The sequence below is a fragment of the Pleurodeles waltl genome, chromosome 4_1 (genome assembly GCF_031143425.1).
Source record: "Pleurodeles waltl isolate 20211129_DDA chromosome 4_1, aPleWal1.hap1.20221129, whole genome shotgun sequence".
Taxonomy (NCBI): Eukaryota; Metazoa; Chordata; class Amphibia; order Caudata; family Salamandridae; genus Pleurodeles; species Pleurodeles waltl.
The window spans coordinates 366,943,872-366,969,426 of record NC_090442.1 but is presented as its reverse complement, the minus strand read 5'-3'; the positions used below and the strand labels follow the sequence as shown (position 1 = coordinate 366,969,426).

Below are 25,555 nucleotides of genomic sequence, written 5' to 3'. Positions count from 1 at the left end.
TAACCCTATGCTCTCGGTGTGGTTAAAACACTGAACAGTGTTCTTTCCGATACTAATATGCTGTGCTGATTAATGCCTGAATATTTGAGCAATCCAATTACTTAAGAATTTATTTTCATTCTTTATCCCCTGTTATATGCCTATGATTGTGAGTTTGACTGTATTTTAGAAAGTCTCATCAAGACCCTACGAGCAAAAAATACACTGAATTTCCTGGAACACTTTAGGTAGGTGTTCCAGTGGGGGCACATTGACTTGGGAACAAGGTGGGAATACATGTAGATAGTATAGAAGGATAAACATTGTATCTGGTTGCAGGTTTCATACTGTTTCTTGAAGATCCCTTGAGAGAGGGGAGAGCCATCAAAAGCAGGAAAGTGGACCCTGACAGGTACACCTAGTTTGTGAGAATTGGCGGAGAGTAGTTTTAGTATATTGGTTACATGAAAAATGTTATTTGACTAAGGGGCAGATTTATGAAAATTGGTGCTGCACCTAGTGCAGCGTCACTTTTCTTGCACCCATTAGAACCCCCCTAATGCTATCATGTGTGTGCCGTATTTTAAATATGGGTGCACCATGGCGGTAGTCAGGGGTACTAGCGTCAGAATATTTTACGCTAGTCCAGCGCTTTGCAGGATTAGCATTAAAAATGTTGCTGCTAATCCTGCAAAGCACCCAGAGGCCTATTGAAAACAATGGAAGCCTCCGTTGAATGCCTATTCTTAGCAGGTGTTAAAGTGGTGATAAAAATGGTCCAAAGAAATCTCTGAGATTTCTTTGCGCCATTTTTTTGGCTTCCCTTGCTCCGGAATGCCCCCTAGCATATATTATGCCTGGCACAGGCATAATGTGGCACAAGGAGCCACAAGGATGTGCAATGCTTGCATTGCACCACTTTGCATTTTTGGTGCAGCAATTTTTGGCCTTCCAATGCCACATTAGCATCAAAATAATGACGATAATGTGGGGTTGGAATGGCGCTATGCCCTCTTAAATCTGGGCCTTAATGTTTAATTCATAGTAGAAGATATCTGCTCCTCGTAGACCAACACTAGCCATCCTGATCCTGACAAGCGGCGTCCGTGTTTCTCTTTCTCTCTCATCCATTCCCTTTCCCCCAGAATGTTTCTGTGGCACTCGCATATGAGTAAGTGGGAGGCACGCAATGTCTAGGAGGAGTTGGGAACAAGCAACTTGGGCCAGCATTTTGTCTCCATGGGATGAATAGGGTAGTGCTTGACAGAAATTAATTGTCATTTAATGCTCTCTTTAATTGGTAAAGTCATATTTTATGTCACAATTCTATTAATGCCATTTTGAGAAAACTAGCATTTTCTCGCCTTAAACCACTTGATGTCTGCTGTTTGGTTCTTTGGTCATAAGACTAGGTGTAACAGAAAGCTGGCCTTTGTGTATTCCTCCCAGACAGTGACACAAATAGGGGCTAGGTACTGGCAGGATGGGCCATCCAGCCAAGTTGGTTGAGGGCACACTATTCTCTGCCTCTACTACATTTAAAAGGGCTGCCCCATCAGACACACAACGGGACATGACACCAGCCTACTGTGATTCCAGACAACTCAGAGCCTGGAAAGCAGAAGGGAGGGAGTTTCCAGAACCAGATGTGGAGATGGCATAGGTGTTTCTCCCCACTTCAAAAGCTGGCACTAGATATAATTATTGGGCTTCTTAAACCACTTATCAGATCACTTCTTGACCTCTGGAAGACTCAGAAGAAGGACTGCTCTCCTGCCCTGCTGCTGGAAGGACTGACCTTCTGCCCTGCTACTAGAAAGACTGCTCTGCTGCCCTACTGCTTGAGGAAGGCAGGTTGGGCCTGCTCTTTGAACCCAAGGATTAACTCCTATTTTGGGCTACAGGGGCTTAACAATCTCCAGAGACTTGCCCTGCACCTGCCCAGCTGCCAAGGCACATCTGGAAATGCCTTTCCCCTGCTGCTGGAGTGAATCCTGTTCCCCAAGAGGTGCCTCCAAGGTCCTCGACCCTTGGCTGGCATCAGAATGAACTTCTCTTGGCCCAACTGTGGGTTCCATCAGAAAAGACACAGTGCAACTGAATGCATTGTGATACAGGACCTCGCATTGCAGCACCTTCTCAGTTTCTAATTGGAAGCAACACAGCATAATGCAGTGTGATGCAGCGCAATGCAGCACAAGACATTTCTACACACAACCTTGAATAGCACTACCTTGCAGCTCCTGACTGGTGGTCATATTGGAACCAACTTAACTCGACACAGGGCAACAGGGTACCTCGCATCTCAATCCAAGTACAGTCAGGTACACTGTCCGGTACCTGGCCCATGCTTCATTGTGGTTGGCTTGAGCTTGTGACTGGCCCGCTGTGATCAGATGACCCCAGATGGCACTACGCGATCTTTGGCACTACTTTTATCTGAACATTTAAAATGTATTATCTCCTGTTCTACTGATTAGATTTTTGTCACTTTTGTCTCAATCTTTCTCTATTTCTCTAATCTAAATTGGTGTTGGATTTGTCTTGCTTTGTGTTGTCACTTCCTTATTGGTTGTGTGGTGCATAGATACTTCACACAAAGTTGAACATGACTGCATTTGTGCAAAGCTATCATACGACTTAGCACAGATTAGTTCAGTGACTTTTGTGGTTGACCCTGATAAGGACTGTGGTTGTTGCTTAAGAAGGGTTAACACCCCTTCCAACTAATAAAACAATTTCTCAAAGGTGTTTGGTAAATAAGATTTGAAGGCAATGCAACTTCAGAATTACTTACTTCATGGTTAATCCAGGATGTAATTGAAACAGCACTTCCAATGGTTAGCTGAAACATTCTTCAAATTGAACTTTTCTGAAAAAGTATGCTAGAACTAAAAAGGAAAGTAAAAAGGGGTACACTTTCTAATTAGTAGCATCGAGGAGTGCATAGAAACTAGTATACCTTGTGTTTCTTAGTTATTAATTCATTGTGCTTTTACTTCAATTTTAAAGGGGTGTACGGTGTTTGACTTAGAGGAATGCAAAGTAATTTAAATAAAATGGCTGAGAGGGTTCTTCTCTGTGCATTATTTGGGGGTAAATCTGTGAGAAAGTATCCTCTTTCTAGCATGGTTACCCCCATTTTTGGCCTGTTTGTGAGTGTTTGTCAGTGTGTTTTTATTGTCTTACTGGGATCCTGCTACCCAGGACCCGAGTGCTCATAGTTTAAAACCCTATTTGTCACTGTTTTGTGCCTGTCTCACTGGGATCCTGCTAGCCAGGACCCCAGTGCTCATAGTTTGTGGCCTATGTGGGCTGTCAGTATACTTAACTGTGTCACTGAAGTTCTGCTAACCAGATTTTGGGATTGTGCAGCAGCCAACCAAGTCTGCAAAGAACAACTACTGGATTATTGGACCTGAAGACCTGCAAAGGAAGTGGACCAAACCCAGAAGTCAAAAGAAGTTCCAGGAAGGACAGGAGCCCCTGCCAACCCAGAAGAGGGTGTAAAAGAAGAATCCCTAGTTAGTCAAAGACTGCATAAATGCACCCAAGTAAGATGCCAGTGGGTTCCTACATGATGCAAAAAATGTCCCACGGTGTGAAGATTGCTGCAGATGAGATTTCGTGTTGGAAGGCACCAACAAGCCTTGGCTACGGCAAAAGTGTGTTTTTCATCAAAATGGCACTGGATGGACCCAGGAGGAACCTGGGGGCCTCAACTCTGTGTGAGGAGAAAGAAGGGGCTCTCAGCACTTTAGAGACCACTCAGGATGCCAGGCAGAACCCCCAGAAGCTACAGGATCCGGGTTCAAAGAAGATGCAAAACAAGGTTCATTCAGCACAACAAAAGAAGGTTCCACGTGGACAGAGGACAACTCAGCAAGTTGAGCATTGCAGGGTGAAGTGCTGGGGACATGGGCCAGGCTGTGCACAAAGGAATTTTTCAAAGAGTGTACAGAAGCCTCAGGAGGTAAAGAAGACACAATACAAAGGAGTATCATCGTTCTCGGGGAAGCAAGGTCTTACCTCCTCCAAATTGCATCAGCAGGACCTCAGGACAGTCTATGTTGATGCTGTCCACCCTCTGTGTCCTTAGGAGCACACTCATTACCGTGAGAGGAGTCCCAGGGTACTGGTCATCGCCTTGGAAGGTGCCTGCTTGGATTAGGGAAGTGACGCCATCACTCCAGGGGAGATTTCTTTGGTTCTTCTGCTGCACAATGAAGACAGGGAGTCCCCAGTACATGCACACCACGAAAACTGTTACAGTTGCTGGCTTGGAGCTGAGGCTGCTGAAGAAAAGTGTCTCTTGTAGACACTTTATTGCAGTTACAGCATTTCTTGGAGTAGGCTGCGGTTGATACAAGGTCAGAAGAGTCTGAAGTTGTTGTAGAAGATTCCTGAAGGAAACTTCCGAGCAGAATCTGAAGAGAACCCACAGGAGAGACCCTAAATAGTCCTGAGAGGGGGATTGGCTACCATATCAGGTATGGACCTATCAGGATGGGTCTATGACATCACCTGCTGGCACTGGCCACTCAGAGCCCTCCAGAGTGCCCCTGCATCTTGCAAAGCAAGATGGCTGAAGTCTAGGACACACTGGAGGAGCTCTGGGTGGTGATGGACAGGGGAGTGGTCACTCCTCTTTCCTTTGTCCAGTTTCCCACCAGAGTAAGTTAGAAGGGGTCCCTGAACTGGTGCAGACTGGGCATGCAAGGAGGGCACCATCTGTGCCCTTCAAAACATTTCCAGAGGCTGGGGGAGTCTACCCTGCCCCAGCCTGTAACACCTATTTCCAAAGGGAGAGGGTGTAACACCCTGCTCTCAGAGGAAATGCTTTTCTCTGCCTTCCTGGGACTGGTCTGCCCAGAGCCCAGGAGGGCAGAACCCTGTATGTGAGGTGGCAGCAACTGTAGCTGCAGTGCAATCCTCAGAGAGCTGGTTTGGCAGTACTGGGGGTCCATGGTGGAGCCCCCAGGATGCATGGAATCGGCTCCCCAATACCAGATTTGGAATGGGGGGACAATTCCATGATCTTAGACATGTTACATGGTCATATTGGGAGTTACCATTGTGAAGCTACATATATGTATTGACCTGTATGTAGTGCACATGTGTAATGGTGTCCCCGCACTCACAAAGTCTGGGGAAATGGCCCTAAACTATGTGGGGGCACTTTTGCTAGTGCAAGGGTGCCCTCACACTTAGTAACTTTGCACCTAACCTTCAGCAAGTGGAGGTTGGACATATAGGTGACTTATAAGTTACTTAAGTGCAGTGAAAATGGCTGTGAAATAGTGTGTGCACTTTTTCACGCAGGCTGCAATGGCAGTCCTGTGTAAGGGTTTGTCTGAGCTCCTTATGGGTGGCAAAAGAAATGCTGCAGCCAATATGGATCTCCTGGAACCCCAATGTCCTGGGTACCTAGGTGCCATATACTAGGGACTTGTAAGGGGGGTCCAGTATGCCAAATTAAATTGGTAAGTGAAGTCACTGGCCTACAGTGACAAATTTAAAAGCAGAGAGAGCATAAGCACAGAGGTTCTGATTAGCAGAGCCTCAGTGACACAGTTAGGCACTACACAGGCATACACATTAGGCCACAAACTATGAGCACTGGGGTCCTGGCTAGCAGGATCCTAGTGACACAGTACAAACACACTGACACACACTCACAAACAGGCCAAAAGTGGTGGTAACCATGCTAGAAAGAGGCTACTTTCCTACATGGTTCTCCAGGAAAAATATTTATGTTGCCATAGATTTGATCTATTTATTATGAAGAGGTATGATAAACACAGTAAGCTTGACATATTGATTGTGAAAAGCATATGTTAAAATCAATAGACATTTCACTGATTACCTTTGTAGTGAATGATTTTGGTGTTGGTTCTTATGGTTGATAAACCCTAAGAGGAGAACATGTTCACTGTAGTAATTTTGCTTGAATATCTTCCAAACTCTTATAATAAAAATCGTTAAAAAAAATACATACTTCCTTACAAATAAATAGATATTGATGTACATACATGGAGGGGATTTGGTTCCGCTCTGTCCTTCTGTTAGTTATTCTGAGTGTCATTGCCACTCTGCTTTAATGCATGACAGAAAACGGCATGAGGCAATGTTTCAGTCCACATCAGTCATTGGCTCTCATGGCCTGTTAATAACTGCATTTTCTGATTACAAGTGTACATCCACCTGAAACTGAGGGCCTCATTCTGAGTTTGGGGGGCGGCGGAGGCCGCCCACCACAATCTTTAGGTCAGAAAACCGCCAGTTTGATCTTCCGCCCGCTGGCCCTATAATGAGTTTACCGCTAGGTCAGCGGGCAGAAACAGCACTTCCGCCCACTGGCCAAGTGGGAAACTACCCAAAACATTGACTCTGACTCATAATCGATGCAAAAGCTGGTGGACACGGGACTTGTAATCCCAAAGGCAAAGCTGCCCAGGAGCATTAAGACTGCCAGCACTTCCAGGCCATCGGCCGCCGAAAAAGGGGCAATGCCGGCGATCGGACCGTGGCGCTTTCGCCAAGGTCATAATGTGGCTGTCAGACCACCACATTGGCGGTGGTCTGACCACCACCAGGAGTCTGGCGGTCCCAGGACCGCTGGATTTGCAATTAGGGCCTGAGTATGTTTCTATGTCAGGGCAGGTTGGCCAGCAATTAGCTGTGAATTCTCTTCTTTCTATAGTTCTCCCTTCTTTTTTGCTTATCCTCTTTTTATTTTAATATTTCTTAAGAGGATACTAGACCTCCCTAGATAGTGCTAACAGATCGCTTGCTCTCAGCTGATTATATCTGCCTATCGCCCCATCACATAAGGCCACTTGGTCTCAACCAGGAGACCATTACGGTATCCTATTCTTCATAGTGTATCATTGTGTTGCAATTCCAAAATGGCCAAAACACTGTTCTACATGTGGCCGCCATGTTTGAACTTTAAAACAATAATTGACTGTCTACAATACCTTTCTAAGACAGGCACATGCTGCTAAATTTAGTTTTGTTATTGCCAAGCATTTGACCGTCATGTTTAGACAGCAGCCTATTTGCTTTTTTCTATGTGTGTCTTCGTTTAAATTATCTTGCACAAAAGGAACTTTCACTCCTTAGCCATTATTGGAAGTACCAATAATTGTTAATAATTATTATTCGCAGTACCAGTATTGGTTCACTGCTTTCAATTGTTTTTCATTGAGATTCCTTGTGGGAGTTTGAGACGGCCTGGGCAACAATACATTGTGCTACTTATATTTTTGAGGTTTTGACTTTCTATAAAATTTTGTTCTACCATGAATGCAAATCTATTAGGCCACACGCACACATTTTGAAGGGCAAAGGCTGTCAACTGTTCATTTTCAGATTTCGTTCCTAGTGGGCTCCTACTTTGGCCATACACAAAGATCAATCTAATCGATAACTGTACAGGTAAATCCAGAAGAATCTCTTCATATATTTGGGATAGTGTCCAACAGATTGCTCTGCCCGGCGCATTTTAATTGTCTTTACTTCTATCTTTCTCTGTACCCTGGATATATTCTCCCATTATTACCTATCTAGCTCAGTGTACTACTTTATATTATAAAACAGGGCCTGGTTAAAATTCTGGGTTTCTTGTCTCCACTATTACAATGAGATGCTATTCTATGCCTTTATAACAAAAGCAAATACTCCAATATTCATTTTATCACTGTTAGCAGTGTATTTATACTCCCCCCCTACATTAAAAAAAGTTACACACATTTTGTGGAAATATGTTTGTCCCCTTTTATTAAAAGACGTCTCTTTGAAATCTGATAATACATCAAAATTCTCAAAAATATATTTTGCATGTAAAAGTTAAAATACAATTGGGTTATGATAGCATTGAGTTTTACAAATATCAAAGAATTAATGAGTAGGCAGAGAAAGCTCATATGACAAAGCACAAAAGATAATAATCATTAATGTTAACTATTAATGTCCCAATATGGGATACTTGGTTATTCTTCAGGCAGAGGTTTGAGTTCCTGCATTTCATCCATATTCAGGGCATCTTTTGTGTTTCTTTCAGTTACCATATTTTTTTCTTCATTTATGTCAGCTTTGTCCCCATCATGAGATTCCCGTTTCTTCAAAAGAATGATGAGAACCACACACGGCACATAGGCTGCTGCACGTATCAGGGCCGATAGTACGAGGTAGACTAATCTAAAAATGAAAAATATGAAATCTCTCTTAAAAGGGCAACATAAGTAATGTTGGATTCATCTAATGTGTTTTACATAGTTCTACATGCCATCTACTGACTATTCAAATCATTAAAATGCAATTTGTTGATGAATTAGCATATAGTATCAGTAAGCGTAAACTCATACTCATAGCTGATGTGAAATAATATCAGTGCCATTGTTTAACAATGTATAATCCACCAAATCCCTGTTGATTTAGCAGATTTACATTAACCTGAATCTATAAATGAAGCCGATAGTGTAACATTTGTCAGAATACCATTTTCAAACTTGTCATAATTGTCAGTCTTCACAGGAAGTAGAATTCAGGCTTTTGAGCCTTTGACTAGAAGAGATCTACTGTAAATGTGGTTTAGCATGCAATAGTTGTGATGTTTGTAGTTTCATCTTGGGCCTTATATAGCGCATAGTATTAGTGATATTCTTCCCATGAAAGGGGGATAAAGCGAAAATGTTGTGTTATTATAGTAGAATAATTTGATACCGAGCACAGTGCTAGTTAGCCACGGCATGGCCTCTTTCTATTGCACTTTGTCTTTTTCTGTTAGCCCCATATTTAGTTTTACTTTGCACCACTTTGAACAGTCAGTAGACCAAAACCTTTAGTGCTTTGACCAATGCCTCTAGGTGCTCTGAGCGTACTTCAACTATCTGCAGCGGGATACTCTGCTTTGGAGTTGTTTTCTTTCTTAAATGCAATCAGGGTAAAGTTGTTAAATCTGTGTTATAGAGGTGATCAGTCGAAAGCGAAGTTGACGATAAGGTACTGGGCATTAGGTTACACAATTGTTCTTTGAGCGATTAGTAAAAAAACTGGCAGTTTCTTTTTTAGAAAGTGTTATGGTGTTGTTTGTAATTTGTGGGTTTCTGATATACTTTGGGGTAAGTTTTCGGTGCTTTCATAATATGGTAAACAACATTGTACATTAATCAACTGTCTGTCTTGAGGATTCAATCATAAATATAAAACCTGGACTCACAGTCTTTACTACGGTTAATTACATGTAATTCATTATATTCTGGTAGTCTTCCTTTAAATTGTTTATATCACCTTCTTTCACTAATCACTCAAGTTATAAAGCTATGCAGTGGGATGCACAGGTAGGCAGAATCAAATACAGTGCAGCTCTTAATTCCTTGGATTATTTCTCATGCTAGATGGCTCTTTTGAGTTGCCCGATTCATGATTAATTTGGAATAAAGGTATTCAATTGTTTCAAAGATGAGAGCTATTTTATCAGTGAAAGCTGCCCTGCCTATTAACAAATATATTCACTACTACACAGTAGCAGCACATTTTATAAGTGACCAACAGTTTGAGGATTAAAAGTAGTGGCAACCCTTGAACATCAGGAAGGATTACCAACAGCAATGCTATAAAAAGACGTGTCTAAATGAAACGTCCCCAGATAAGTATTACATTACTTTAGCCATTAGTACAATCTGGCATGAAAAAATAAAACACTGGCAAAATCAGCATGAAGTATCTTTCAAATATAACATTTAAATGCATTTTGAAAATACAATACTTAAAATCTCTTCTTATCATTATAAAATCGTTTGCATGCATTCTTCTATCAAATACACATTTTCATTTCGGGTAAGTAGACTATTTTGCTCACCCAAAAGTGAGTCCTTATCTGTAAACTAATTAAATCCTCTTTTGTTTTACTTTTTAGTAATTGCATATTTAGTCCCAGACTATCAGATTGTCGTTTTTATTAAGAACATACCTCTACAACTGCCTTACATTCACATATTCTGCTCAAATGCCTATTTATTATGCAAATGGGTTTTTGTAAGAGTTTTCACCACTATTAATGCACCAATTTTAGTTAGAATTATAAGTAGGTATCAGGAATCAGAGAGTCATCAGGTCTGAAAGTAGTAACAAGAGGAAACATAAATGGGCCAAACTTTGAAGAGGTGGATGACAGGCTTGTGGCACCTAGGACAGAGAAGGATAGGCTGACAAGCCCATCTGAGATGCAGAAACAAACAAGATAGCTCTCCCAGGCCACAGGTAAGGGTAGGTTCTTACAGGTGACTAAAAGTAGCAGCAGCAGGAATTAGTCAGTGCCTCACAACCTACTTTGCTGCATTCCCTAACCTTGGTTGTTGTTGGCCTTTCCTTCATGTTTCCGACCTTAATTCTTGGTGACCTGTCTGTTGTCTGTTACATGGGGCATTTACCCCCTCACCATCTACCCTGTTGTTTCCTTTACTCCAGAACTTGGAGAGAGGTACTTGGTACTATCCGGATTATGTGATATTGTGTGACATGGGCATGATGTGTGGTTTGTGAGATTGTTTTTGAGATTACTGACTTACACATCAACCACTAAAGGATAGTCTATTTTTCAGGATTCCACCCTTCTACGGTGAACTGTACTACAATCTGCTGACAATAACCACCTGCTCAAATCCAGTAGATGAGGGGACACATAAGTGGTGTATTTTCTATCTCTCTAATCCTTTACCCTGTTTCCCCCGATGGGGTCTAGGCAGAGACATTTCAAATCTAAATAATGTGACCTGCCTTCCCAGGCATGAAAGTGTAGAAATCTCTTAAGAAGGGTGTTTCTAACTTTCTGCCTACTATATACTGAAAGCAAAATCAGAATACATTGTGAAAAAAGCAAGTAACATCTCCAGAATATTCCTCTTGATGCACATCACTTTATTTTTTTCACTTCACCCTCCTGTGTGCAACGGGTATTTTGACATGTGAGTTCCATGCTCAGTGTGCAAAGATAATCTAGCTATACATCGCTGATGAGGCCTAAGTATCCACAAACTGGTCAGGTGTTTATAGTATTTCCATCTGCATGGGGCATTTCATGGATGTTCCAGCTGGACCAAGGCTGACTTACCATGACTCGTCTATGTCTAGAGTGGCACAGAAAGCAAACCATAATGGACTGGAATGTGGCTCAAGTAATTACCAATAACTGAAATTAATCCAAATACTCCACCTATCACTTTTTTGTTTCCCTAAGTGTGACACCCAACATGCGACAACTATGTCCAGAGTTGATTCCCCTGCTCACTGTGCCATATGAATCAAGTTGCCTGGCATGTTGTCCAAGTAATTATTAGTGACTGAATCAATGCAATCATTCTGCCTATTTTTTCCCCTTTCCGAAAGGTATGCCTAGTCTTGTGTACTCTGCTCACTGTATAATAGGAATCAAACTATATAGGAATGCCTCCCAAGTCATTAATTGGCTGAGATTAATTAAATCATATTGCCTGTGACTTTTGTGTTTCTTTTTTCATTGTAATATCTTATGTGCAACGTATATGCCTAGACTTAGATTCTGTGCTCACTTGGTAGTAAGGACAATGCTATATTGGAAAGTGACCCACATAATTATCAGTGGCTGAAATGAAGTCAAGCAACCTTTGCATCACTTTTTTATTTTTCTCATTGCCCCACCCTAAATGGGACATACATGCACAGATGTGTGTCCTGTGTTCACTACTCCACTAAAATAAAGTGGTACCTCATCAATGAGGAATATGCCACCTGAAGCAGGTATCCATTTGCTTGTGTTACATATGGCTGGTTTCTATCTAGCATTGTAAAGAACGATGAACTGGAATGTAGCCCCAAAGTAGTAACAGAAGTTGAGAAAAAAATCATATATCGAATCTCTCCCTTTTTTCCTCAGTGCAAAGCTGCAAGTGTGACAGGTAATAATAATAATAATAATAATTATAGTGACATTTATACAGTGCAGGGCTACTCCTGAAGGAGCGTCCTGGTGCTAGCAAACAGGGACTGCCAGGATAAGGTGGGCCACTATGTCAGGATTAGGCACTGAATAGATGGGTCTTTAAACCTTTTTTGAAGATCCTTTCTGATGGTGCAAGGATGCCTGCGCTGGCGCTAGGCAGCTCAATTTAGTGCTAGCACAGGGGAAAATGCAGGGATGCACCATATTCCAATAAATACGGCGCATCTTTATGTTTCTAAAGTGACACAGCGCTGCCAAGTTTGGCACACCACTGTGCTGCGCCACTTTTTAGTAAATCTGGCCCTTAGGGTGTTGTCTGCTGAAGGTGTGTGCCACTATATTAAGGTTTCTCTTATGTTCTTTATGGTCTAACTGTGTTTGAACTGATTAGGGTTGTTTTGTTCATTCCTTTGGACACAGAAAATAAACACATAGACCCAGTGATAAACTACCGCTGGTCTAGTATATGTCTTAGCGTGTTTGGTATTGTTTTTAGAGTTTTCCCTAGTTTTAGTGAGTTTGGATTTTCATTCCTTTTTTGGTAGGCAAACAATGTTATTTAGTTTCTTTGTGTGGTTATGAATCGTTGCGCAGTGAGCATGGACTGTGCCATTGGAACCAAGCTATATCTGACTGAAGAGGCCTAAATAGGGTGAAACCAGTTATATGTTGCTTGAGTTCCAGTCAGGGTGGGTCTGGCTTGCCAGTTCGGGCTGGACTGTTCCCAATAAGTGCAGGGTAAAGACTGATTTGCATATGTCTTGGTCCAAACTGAGGTGGCATGGTGGGAAAAAAACAATAGATTGGGATGAGACTTTGAGCGATTACCAGCAGCTGAGAATCATTCAAGTGTTCCCTCTATCACATCTTTATTTTTGTATTTGCCACCTTAAGTGCCCCGGGTCTGCCCAGAAATAGGTCCCAGACTCACTGTCCCATTGGAAGCAAGCTATATATGGTTGAAGATCCTTAACTAGGGTGAAATCGGTCCTAGGTTGCTTGTGTTTCCGGCCAAGGGAGGACCTGACTTGGCAGTTCAGGCTGGACTGTTCCCTTGAGTAGCAGGGTCAAGACTGATTTTCATATGGCTGGGTCCAAACTAAGGTCTCATGGTTGGCAATTAATGAGGGATTGTTATACAGCCTGAGTGATTGTCAGTGGCTGAGAATCATTCAAGTATTTTTCATCTATAACCTTGTTGTTTTTGAATTTGCCATCACAAGTGTGCCAGGTATCCCAAACGTGGGTGGTCACCTCTAACTTTTTGCCTGCCTCCCTCCACTTTTTGGACACTGTTTTTGCTGGCTTTTAGACTCTGCGCACTTTACCACTGCTAACCAGTGCTAAAGTGCACATGCTCTCTCCCTTTAAACATGTTTATCTTGGATCATACCTGATTGGACTATTTAATTTACTTATAAGTCCCTAGTAATGTGCACTATATGTGCCTAGATTAAATGCTACTAGTGGGCCTGCAGCACTGGTTGTGCCACCCACTTAAGTAGCCCCTTTTCCTCGTCTCAGGCCTGCCATTGCATGGCCTATGTGTGCAGTTTCACTGACACCTCGACTTGGCATTTAAAAGTACTTGCCAAGCCTAAACCTCCCCTTTCTCCACATATAAGTCACCTCTAATGTGTGCCCTAGGTAACCCCTAGAGCAGGGTGCTGTGTGGGGGAAAGGTAGGACATGTACCTGTGTAGTTTACATGTCCTGGTAGTGTAAAACTCCTAAATTCATTTTACACTACTGTGAGGCCTGCTCCCTCATAGGCTAACATTGGGGCTGCCCTCATACAATATTGAAGTGGTAGCTGCTAATCTGAAAGGAGTAGGAAGGTCATATTTAGTATGGCCAGAATAGTTATACCAAATCTTGCTGACTGGTGAAGTTGGATTTAATATTACTATTCTAGAAATGCCACTTTTAGAAAGTGAGCATTTCTTTGCACTTAAATCTTTCTGTGCCTTACAATCCACATCTGGCTGGGCTTGGTTAACAGCTCCTTGTGCATTCACTCAGACACACCCCAAACACAGGGTACTCAGCCTCACTTGCATACATCTGCATTTTGAATGGGTCTTCTCACACAAAGGACTGCCACACCCCCCACTGGGACCCTGGCAGACAGGATTGGACTGAAAGGGGACCTGGTGCACTTCTTAGCCACTCTTTGAAGTCTCCCCCACTTCAAAGGCACATTTGGGTATACAACAGAGCCTCTGCCATACCTCATCAGACACTTGCTGGAGAAGAAACCTGAACCAGACCCTGCATCCTGCCAAGGAGAACTGCCTGGCTGCGCTAAAGGACTCACCTGACTGCTTTCTACAAAGGACTGCTGCCTTGCTGTTGCCCTGCTGCCTTGCTGAACTCTTGTATGGCTGTGAAAGTGCTCTCCAAGGGCTTGGATAGAGCTTGCCTCCTGTTCCCTGAAGTCTCAGGACCAAAAAGACTTCTCTTTTTCACTAGGACGCTTCTTGCGCCGAACTTTTCGATGCACAGCTTGTTCCGTGGAGAGAAAAACGCCGCACACCGCCGCTGATCGACGCAACGCCTTCTGGATGACCGGAACTTCGACGCACGGCCTCACAAGGACAATGCCGCCCAACCTCCAGAGGAGAAATCGACGCGACGCCTGCCGTAAGAGCAAAACTTCGACGCGCAGCCCTGCAGAACAACATGCAGCCGGAAAACAAGCAGGAGAATCCCCGCACAGACCCGGGACATCTGGTAATCCCCGCGATCCACAGAAAGAGACTGTCCGCGCGCCAGAAAACGACGCACAACTTCGCCGCGTGAAAAATAACGACGCACACACCATTTTTCCACGTATCTCTTCTTCTGTCGTCCTCTGAGGAAATTTTCCACTCCAAACCAGGTACTTTGTGCTTGAAAGAGACTTTGGGGGTCATTCTGACCCTGGCGGTAAAAGGCAGTTACCGCCGGTCAGAAGACCGCCATAACACCGCCGCGGCCACAGTAACCCGCCAGGGTCATTCTGACCCACAACTGTCAAACCGCCAAAAATCCGACCTCCACTGAAGGCCGCCACATCAGCGGTCAGCGATAAACTGGAGATGACCAAACCTCCACCGTCACGCCAACAGAAATACGCCCATGCCATTACGACCCACCAATCCACGCGGCGGTCTTTCAACCGCGGTATCCCATTGGCGGTACACACCGCTGCGCTCAAAATACACACACCTTTACAAAACACAGCCACATTGGATAATTCAAAATACACACACCTGATACACATACAAACACCACTCCCACACAATCAATACGATATAAAACACACACCCACATCACCCACAAACCCACACAAATCGAAATTCAGAGACAAGGCGCAATACACAGAGAGAGAGCACAGGGAACGCAAACCACAACACACACAGGAACCCAACATCATCCCCCACACTACATCTACGCACAAAACACCACACACCACTACACTCATCACCACAAACACCACCCCACACCTCATCCACACCACCCCATGGCACCCCAAAGACACCCCAGGTTCTCGGACCAAGAACTCAGGGTCATGGTGGAGGAAATAATCAGGGTAGAGCCCCAGCTCTTCGGCACACAGGTGCAGCACACCACAATAGCCAGGAAGGCGGAGCTATGGCAAAGGATCGTCAACAGGGTCAACGCTGTGGGACAGCATCCCAGAAATCGGGAAGACATCCGAAAGCACTGGAACGACCTACGGGGGAAGGTGCGGGCGATGGTGTCAAGACACAACATCGCTGTGCAGAAGACTGGCGGTGGACCCCCACCCACTCCACCCGAATTCACAGCATGGGAGCAAGAGGTCTTGAACATCCTGCATCCTGAGGGCCCCGCTGGAGTAGGCGGAGGAATGGACTCTGGTAAGTCTAATCTCAACTACTTCCCCCCCTCCAACCACCAGCATGCCAACCCCCACCCCCACCCTCACCCCCAACCCCCCAGCACATATCCTCCCTGCTAATATCTCACCAGCACAACCCACCCAAACCAACACCAACCCCTGAATGCCAACACAAACCATGGACACCCATCACCTAAGCATGACCACTGCACATACCCATCCCCCCCCCCCCAAACCACCCTCACAACTCCTCCCACAAGGGAATGCCAGCACTGGGGGACAAGGGCACCCACAATTCGCACGCCATGGCACATACAGAAGCAATAACCATACTCTTTTACCCCTGCAGGGCCCGAACGCCAACACACCGGCTCAGAGGGTCCAGAAATGTCCATCCCACCCCCAGAACAGGCCCCCAGTGATGACAGCAGCTCTGTCAACCTAGAACCTGATGACCAGCCCGGCCCATCGGGGACCTCTAGACAGTCGGTTCCCCTCAGGCAGCCACAGGCCAGAGCAGACCTACCCCCCTCTGGAAACCCCAGCACAGCACCCACCCAGCGGGCCCATGCCTCTGTCGCCAGGACAGGTCAAGCAGTGGTGTGTCTACCACTACAGGGCACCCAGGGCAACCCACCACCCCAACAACAACAGGGACCTGGGGGCAGTGGTTTTGGGCACACCGTCCAGGGGACAGAGGCCCAGGAACAAAGGGGAACTGGGAGGGCCGCTGTGCGACAGAGGGAGGACAGGCCTAGGGAACCCACTGTCCAAGAGGCCCTCACCACCATCATGGGAGCGTACCACCACTCCCAAGAGACGATGGCGACAGTCCTGGCCAGGTTCCAGGAGATCCAGGCCATGCAGGAGGGCCAGTACATGGGGTTCCGGGAAGAACTGCGCAGCATCAGTTCCGCAATGGGTACAATCGTGGTGGCACTCAACCAGATTGTCACCACATTGCGGGACCATGTGGCCCCCAAAGGGCCCCTGCCACTAGCATGGAGGAAGAACAGCCCACCACCTCCGCCGGCGCTAGTGGTCAGGAGGCCCCGACACAACAGCAACGGCCCACCCGGACCCCACCCCCTGCAGAACATGAACCACCCCGCAAGAAAGGCCTGAGATCGAGGAAGAAGACAGAGTAGGATGTCAAGACCCCCGCCATGCACGGATCCCCCCGGATGTCATCCCACTGTCCCACTTGTTCACCCTGTCCAACCTTGAACTGCCCCTGCTCCACCTTCCACAGGCATATGGACAATGCACCTGTGCGAACGTGAGTCTGGACTCTGCCATGGACATGCCTCCACCATCACCCATCACCCTTTTTGAACTATACACCAATTTTTGCACTTCAATAAACACAATTATTGCACAAAAACCATCAGGAGTCTGCTATTTATTTTTCTAAACCAAATGTATTCGATATAACCAACCAAAAATGTCCAAATACATTGTGATGACAACATACCAGTGTCACACAGCGGTAGTCCATGGGGAAATAAACCAGAGGGCACTCCGTGGGGACCACATCACTGAAATAGGAAGGCAAAATCACAACTAAGTTACCATACATTGGGGTGAAAGGTCAGACAGTAGAGAGCCAGTACTGTTACAGATATAATAAAATACAGGAGTAGATTCTTACCTGTGTGTTACTGGAAATACTGCAGTATCACTCTGTCCCTGTTGTCTGTGTCGTCCTCTTCGTCTTCCTCCTCTTCACTCTCCGCAGGCTCCACAGCGGCCACAACACCACCATCTGGACCATCCTCCTGCAGGAAAGGCACCTGGCGTCGCAAAGCCAGGTTGTGAAGCATGCAGCAGGCCACGATGATATGACACACCTTCTTTGGTGAGTACATTAGGGATCCACCTGTCATATGCAGGCACCTAAACCTGGCCTTCAGGAGGCTGAAGGTCCGCTCGATCACCCTCCTAGTACGCCCATGGGCCTCATTGTACCGTTCCTCTGCCCTTGTCCTGGGATTCCTCACTGGGGTCAATAGCCAAGGCAGGTTGGGGTAACCAGAGTCACCAATTAGCCACACACGCTGTCTCTGTAGCTGTTCCATCACATAAGGGATGCTGCTATTTCGCATGACGTACGCGTCATGCACTGACCCTGGGAACTTGGCATTTAAATGGGAGATGTACTGGTCAGCCAAACAGACCACCTGGACATTCATCGAATGATAACTTTTTCGGTTCCTGTACACCTGCTCATTGTCTTTGGGGGGGACCAAAGCCACATGGGTACCATCCAAGGGCATAGAAATCACCCTTCACTGTAGGCAAGTCACCCACCTCAGGGAATATGATGTAGCTCCGCATGTATTTCATCAGGGCAGACACCACTCTGGACAATACCTTTGAAAACATAGGCTGAGACATCCCAGATGAAATGGCCACTGTAGTTTGAAATGATCCACTAGCCAAAAAATGGAGTACTGACAGCACCTGCACTAGAGGCGGAATCCCTGTGGGTTGGCGGATGGGTGACATCAGGTCTGGCTCCAGCTGGGCACACAGTTCCTGTATAGTGGCAGTGTTGAGTCTGTAGGTGAGTATGACATGTCGTTCTTCCATTGTCGACAGGTCCACCAGCGGTCTGTACACGGGAACATTCCTCCGTCTCCTGGCAAGTCCCAAGGGACGGTGCCTAGGAAGGACAACATGGAGCACAGAGTCAATCAACCCACAGGTAAGTTCCCACAGCCTGCACAGTACACAAATCTCTCTAGATTGAATAGCTTGTATGAGTGTCGATGCAAGGCCTAGCAATGTGTGACGCAGTGGGAATTAAGCCATGTGGGCCCTTGAAATGGCAGCTGCCTGACCTGTGAAGTGTGACAATGTGAAGTGAGGTCATTGCGCTGGCGTGGCACGCCGTGGCGGTAGGCGTTCGAAGACTGCGGCGCAAAGCAGCATTGGTTAACATTGAACCCTATGGGTTTCAGGAGCCAATGACGATGTGCGCCGGCGGACGCGGTACGCACCGCCGCGGTACGCACCGCTGCGGCCGTGACCGGCATTTTCTCTCTGCTTAATCACACGAGACCTGACCATCCACAGGAGAGGACCTATACTGCAAGTGCTGCTGTGACCTCGGTCTGGAAGTGACAATGGCTGCTGCGACTGGGGAAAGGGCCCCCGCCTTCAGTTCCGAAGAGTTGGAGAAGCTCGTGGACGGGGTCCTCCCCCAGTATGCGCTACTCTACGGTCCTCCAGACCAACAGGTGAGTACACGGGGGCCAATGCATAGTGGGCAATGCCTGTGATGAGTGGGGTGGATGTACGATGGAGGGGAGGGGAGCGAATTATGAATGCATGGCACAACAGATGAGAGCATGTCCCACCTGGCAAGTTTGGGGAGGGGGGGGCCACTCACATCGAGCATGCAGAAAAGTGATGATGTTTCTTTTCCCCCCCTGTACATGTCACATAGGTCAGCGCCCATCAAAAGATCGATATTTGGTGTGCCATCGCCAAGGACGTCCGGGCCCTGGGGGTCCACAACAGACGGGGCACCCACTGCCGCAAGAGGTGGGAGGACATCCGCCGCGGGAGCAGGAAGACCGCTGAGGCTCTGCTGGGGATGGCCTCCCAACCTAGGAGGGGTGCCAGTCGTACCTTGACCCCCCTGATGTCCCGGATCCTGGCGGTGGCCTACCCCGATTTAGATGGGCGCTTGAGGACATCACAGCAGACACAAGGGGGTGAGTAACAGCACATTCAGCTAAATTTGCGCGCAGTGGAGGTGCCTGGGTGGGGGAGGAGGGCTGTGGGTATCCCTAGGCCAGGGCGATTTCTGTAGGCTAGGCCCCTCCGTGAGGTATGGTCCTGTGCCCCCGCCCCCCACCTCTGTAGGGTGCCCAGTAACGCGATTCATGGACCTGTGCATTCTGTGTGGGCAGTTGTCGCCCATAGGCTTGTAGGGCATGTCCCAGGGAATGAGTAGTGTACCCCAAGTGCGCAGCGTAGTGCAGGGGGCTTCTGTGTCTGTCCTATCCGCCAACGGTGTCCCCAATGCATGCACTCAACTTGTCTTTATTTCTCCACCCCCCCCATTTTCTTTGTTTTTCTGTGAATGTGTGCATTAGCATCATCAGGCGGAGGAGAAGTGGCATCGGCGCAAGAGGGAGCTGCATCTCACATGGCCCCGGAGGGCCATGCAACGGACTTCGACATGACCAGTGAGACGGAGGGCGAGGGGGGCTCCACCACGGGGACCCGTGCAGACGTCAGTGACACCGACACGTCCTCGGATGGGAGCTCCCTTGCGCACCAGCTCCGCCCTCCCAGCAGCCCCTCGGCTTTCGGCCCGTGCCCGCACGGCCAGGAAGGCGGCCATCTCCTTCGCCCCAGGCGCCTCAAGCCCTGCCCCAGTCACCCCTGCTGCCCTCAGTGAGGAGGTCATTGACCTCCTGAGGACCATCATTGTTGGGCAGTCTACCCTTTTGAATGCCATCCAGGGTGTGGAGAGGGAGGTGCATCAAAGCAATGCATACCTGGAGGGCCTTCATTCGGGTCAGGCTGCCCATCAGCGATCGTTCAACGCTCTGGCCTCAGCACTGACGGCAGCGATTGTCCCTGTCTCCAGCCTCCCTCTTCTAACTCCCTCCACCCAGTCCCACTTCCCTGTTCCTCTGCCTATCCCATCCACACCTACAGACCAGCCTGCACACACCTCAACACCCAAGGGAAGCTCATCCAGACATAAGCACCACAGAACACACAAGCATTCACACAAGCAACATACAGATGCAGACATGCCAACAGCCACTACCTCCTCTGTGTCCCCCACCTCCTCGTCTCCCTCCTCCCTCCCTGTGACGTCTACACTCACACCTGCATGCACACCACCATCAGCCAGTACACCCATCACCAGCACACCCTCCACACCAGTCCGCACACGTGCAGGCACCACCCCCACTGCCATGTACACGTCCCCTGTGTCCTCTCCCAGTGTGTCTGTCACCCCCGCTTCCAAACCACACAAACGCAGGCAGGCACCCAACCAACAGCCATCCACCTCACGTCAGCCTCCAGCCCAAGCACCTGCACCCAAAGACACGAGACTTGACTCTCCTACAACCACATCCTCTTCCTCCACTCCCATACCCACTCCAGCTACCCTTCCCATGGCTCCTAAAAAACTAATCCTCTATAAACTGGACCTCTTTTCCTCACCTGACCCACCCCCTCCATCTCGTAAGAGTTCCAAAAACACCTCAGCCACCACCAGCCCAGCAACTCCCAAGAACGTCGTGGCTGGTTTTTGGAGTCCGCCCTTTCCTTGTGCAGGGACATCGGCCAGCAGCAAAGGCACTGCCAGCCCCCCCCCCCCGGGAAGAGGAGCAAAAAACTGAAGGGCAGGCGCGACAGGCCTGATACGCCTGCCCCCAAGCAGGGTAGCCTTGCACCGTCACCTGCCACATCGGGTAAGGGAGCCAAGGGCCACGGAGAGTCTGCCAAGGAGGGCAAGGGCAGCAAAGCGCAAAAGGCAGGGAGCAGCCGACCTGGCCATGAGGGCCCCACCCGCCCCATTCCGGGGGTATCGGAGGAGACCCAGGGCCCCAGGACTCCATCACAGGAGGGCCCCGCAACGGAAAGGTCCGATGCTGACTGAGCAGGAAGTATTGGCCAGGTGTGGTTCACTCGAAATACAAGACAGGCACCGCTGAACAGGGCCCCGCCGTGAGGAGCACCGCTGAACAGGGCCCCGCCGTGAGAAGCACCGCTGAACAGGGCCCCGCCAAGACAGGCACCGCTGAACAGGGCCCCGCCGTGAAGAGCACTGCTGAACAGGGCCCCGCCGTGAGAAGCACCGCCGAACAGGGCCCCGCCAAGACAGGCACCGCTGAACAGGGCCCTGCCAAGACAGGCACCGCTGAACAGGGCCCCGCCGTGAAGGGCACCGCTGAACAGGGCCCTGCCGTGAGAAGCACCGCTGAACAGGGCCCCGCCAAGACATGCACCGCTGAACAGGGCCCCGCCGTGAAGAGCACCGCTGAACAGGGCCCCGCCGTGAGAAGCACCGCTGAACAGGGCCCCGCCAAGACAGGCACCGCTGAACAGAGCCCCGCCGTGAAGAGCACCGCTGAACAGGGCCCCGCCGTGAGAAGCACCGCTGAACAGGGCCCCGCCAAGACAGGCACCGCTGAACAGGGCCCCGCCGTGAAGAGCACCGCTGAAAAGGGCCCCGCCGTGAGAAGCACCGCTGAACAGGGCCCCGCCAAGACAGGCACCGCTGAACATGGCTCTCCTGTCAAGCACCGCTTTGCTGGGCCCTCCTGTCAAGCACCGCTCCGCTGGGCCCTCCTGTCAAGCACCGCTCCGCTGGGCCCTCCTGTCAAGCACCGCTCCGCTGGGCCCTCCTGTCAAGCACCGCTCCGCTGGGCCCTCATCTCAAGTACCGCTCCGCTGGGCCCTCCTGTCAAGCACCGCTCCGCTGGGCCCTCCTGTCAAGCACCGCTCCGCTGGGCCCTCCTGTCAAGCACCGCTCCGCTGGGCCCTCATCTCAAGCACTGCTCCGCTGGGCCCTCCTGTCAAGCACCGCTCCGCTGGGCCCTCATCTCAAGCACCGCTCCGCTGGGCCCTCCTGTCAAGCACCGCTCCGCTGGGCCCTCATCTCAAGCACCGCTCCGCTGTAATCCACCTGATGGACTGTGGCTTTGCACCCCCCAGGATGGCACAGTGGGCAATCCACCCACTGTAGAGACTTGAGAGACTGTGGCTTTGCACTCCCCAGGATGGCACAGTGGGAATGGAGGCCCTTCGTGGATCTGGCGTCGTGGACTCATGTGGCTGAGGTGCCCCCCCTTCCCTTCCCCCTGAGGTGCCAGTTTTTTATTTTTGTGATGCCCCAGCAGTGTTCTCTCCAATGGACTCGATCTCGTGTGTGGGCTTTGCCCATGTGTTGGTGCACATTGGCCCACGGACATTTGGACTTTGCAAAACTGTGCCGGACTTTTGCTACTTGTATATATATAGTTCTAGATGTGTATTAATTCTTTATATATTGGTATTGGTATTGGTATTGGTATTGGTATTGGTATTGGTATTTATACTTAATTATTGAGGTAATATAGTTCTATTTTTACAATCATTGCCTTTTGTCTTAGCATTTTTGTTTTGGGGGTTTGGGGGTGTCACTCTGACTTTTCAATCTGCATTGGTGTGTATGTATTTCGGTGGCGGTGAGGGTGGGGGTGGGTGTGTGGCGTATGTGTGTGCCCGTAACCTTTCTTCCTCCGCCCTCCCCTGTGTCGTAGGTGCAGTACTTACCGTTGTCATCTGCGGCGACGTTCGTGATCCTGGAAGAAGAGCAGGAAGGCAATGGCTGGGAGGATGTGGAGTTCCGGTTCCATGCTGTCCCGATTCCTCGTGGAGTGTGTCGAGGTGAGCGTTTTCCATTGGAAATGTCTGTTTCCGCTGTGTTTTTATCGGCGAGGCTCCCGCCCCGGAAAAGATGGCGGATTGGTGAGTTGTGATAGGGTGGGCGGTACATTGTCTGCCGCCTGTCTGTTAGCGGTGACCGCCGCGCTGTTTGTTTGTGCTGCCGTGGCGGTCGGAGTATTAAAGCGGCGGCCTGTGCTGGCGGTTCCCGTCAGGGTCAGAATTCCATTTTTTGGACCGCCAGCCTGTTGGCGGGTTGGCCGCCGCTTTAACACTGACCGCCAGGGTCAGAATTACCCCCCTTGTTTGCTTTTTAAAGACTTCAGACACTTTGTATCACTTTTCAGTGATATCTCTACAAATTCACATTGCAACTTTATTCGTTTTGTCCTACAATTATCATGATAAATAATATATATTTTTCTAAATACTGTGTGGTGTATTTTTGTGGTGATATATGGTGGTATTGTATGATTTATTTCACAAATACTTTACACATTGCCTTCTAAGTTAAGCCTGACTGCTCGTGCCAAGCTACCAGAGGGTGGGCACAGGATAATCTTGGATTGTGTGTGACTTACCCTGACTAGAGTGAGGGCTTTTGCTTGGTCAGAGGGTAACCTGACTGCCAACCAAAAACTCCATTTCTAACAGTGGGTCACAGGTTCCTTTTGCCACTGGAACCAAGATATACCTGGCTGAAGAGGCCTAACTAGAGCATAACCAGTTCTGGATTGCTTGTGTTTATGTTCAGGGAGGACCTAAATTGGTAGTTTGGGATGGACTGTTTCCATGAGGAGAAGGGTTGAGACTAATTTGCCTATTGGTGGGTCCAAACTGAGGTGACATAGTGGGCAAAAAAATGATGGATTGAGAGGCAGCTCTGAGTGATTGCTGGTGGCTGAGCATCATTCAAACATTCCATCCATCACCTTGTTGTTTTTGTAAAGGGAAAAAGGCACCCCCAGAAGGTTCACCTGCTCATTATATGTTGAAAAATGTGGGTCTTCACACTTGTATATGGTTGCGTGAATGGCATACGATTACTGTTGATGATAAACAAATGCAATTTCCATGACATGGTAGTTTTAATGAGAAAGATCGAGTATTTTCAACATGCTATTTATTAGGCAAATATCAGCCTAGATCTGCACAGGGCGAGCAACTGAATGAGTGGCATTTAGTAGCGAATGGAAACGAGCGAAAGACAACGATGAAGGGTCTGGTTAAAAAAGCAGTGAGCTACTGGTTAAATGCTAGACAGCATAAACAACAGATAGAAATGATGGAGAGTATGTTAGGAGGAGCAGGACTATTTCCTGCCATTGTTTAAGATTCATATAAAAAGGAATTAATTGATGACAAAAGTAAGCAAAAAACTAAAATGAGGAAAAGGAGAAATAATTGCTTACAAGTGATTCAGATGAAGATGAGTTTTTAGAAGACTTGCTGAATGCAAGACCACATCACTATAAAGAAATGAGGTGCGGGTAGGGCCAATCTTGTTATACCAGTACCTAGTGCTGAGGCAATGCCTGTTTTGTCAAGACTTAGTGCTTTTAGAGTAATAGTACTGACATGCACCATTGAGTGCACTGAGTAAGACAAGGACTGAAGAGACTGAAGTTAATAAACTTCAATGCCCCATGCCACAATTGGTCAATGGCACGCATAATATGGATAGAATCTTGTCTTATAATGAAGAAGAATTTAAATATTTGAGTCAAGAGACTAAAGACGTGAATGAAGCATTTGATAATACTGAGGAGCTAGCAGATGAGCATGGTGTAGACTAAAGGAAAAAAGATAAAAGGGAACTGTAGAATGGATTGGAGGGACCCAGAAATACGAGAAATGGGGCAAGTGAGTTTGAAAACAAATATAATGGAATTGGTAAGGTTCATAATTAATTGGGAGAACCAAAAAGGGGGCAAGGAAAGTGGATTAAAGAAAGGTGGGGAGGAGAAACAGAAGAAACTGGATAAGGAAAAAGAAGCAGGTCCAAAAACTCTGAATGTGAACTGATTATGGGTTATCCATTTAGACAAGTGCATGGAGGGACATATGCTCTTGTAATATGGACAATGTCTGACATTTATGAAGAATTTTCTAAAGCTTAGATAAGAACCAGACAAATGGTATACAGAAGTGTCATCATTTCAAAGGTTATTTTGTTCCAGATCTCTCTGATGCTGACTGGTTCATGGTTATTTATTTATTTGTGTCAAGCATTTTTCTCCATTGTTCTTCATGAAAATAATCAGTATCTCTTTGCATTCAGCTTTCTAAATTGAGTAGTGGTCAAGTGTCTAATCCAACACGGC

The 25,555-nt window shown here is 47.5% G+C and overlaps 1 protein-coding gene across 1 annotated transcript in view; it reads right to left on the bottom strand.

The window, feature by feature from the left end:
* Positions 1-7,737: 7,737 nt before the first annotated feature.
* LOC138287752 (solute carrier organic anion transporter family member 1A2-like) overlaps positions 7,738-25,555 on the bottom strand; it is a 670,615-nt gene continuing 652,797 nt past the window's right edge. Inside the window, exon 15 of the mRNA XM_069228525.1 lies at positions 7,738-8,181. Within this exon, the coding sequence (XP_069084626.1) occupies positions 7,974-8,181 (208 nt within the window). The 3' untranslated portion in view covers positions 7,738-7,973. The remainder of the gene's footprint in view (positions 8,182-25,555) is intronic.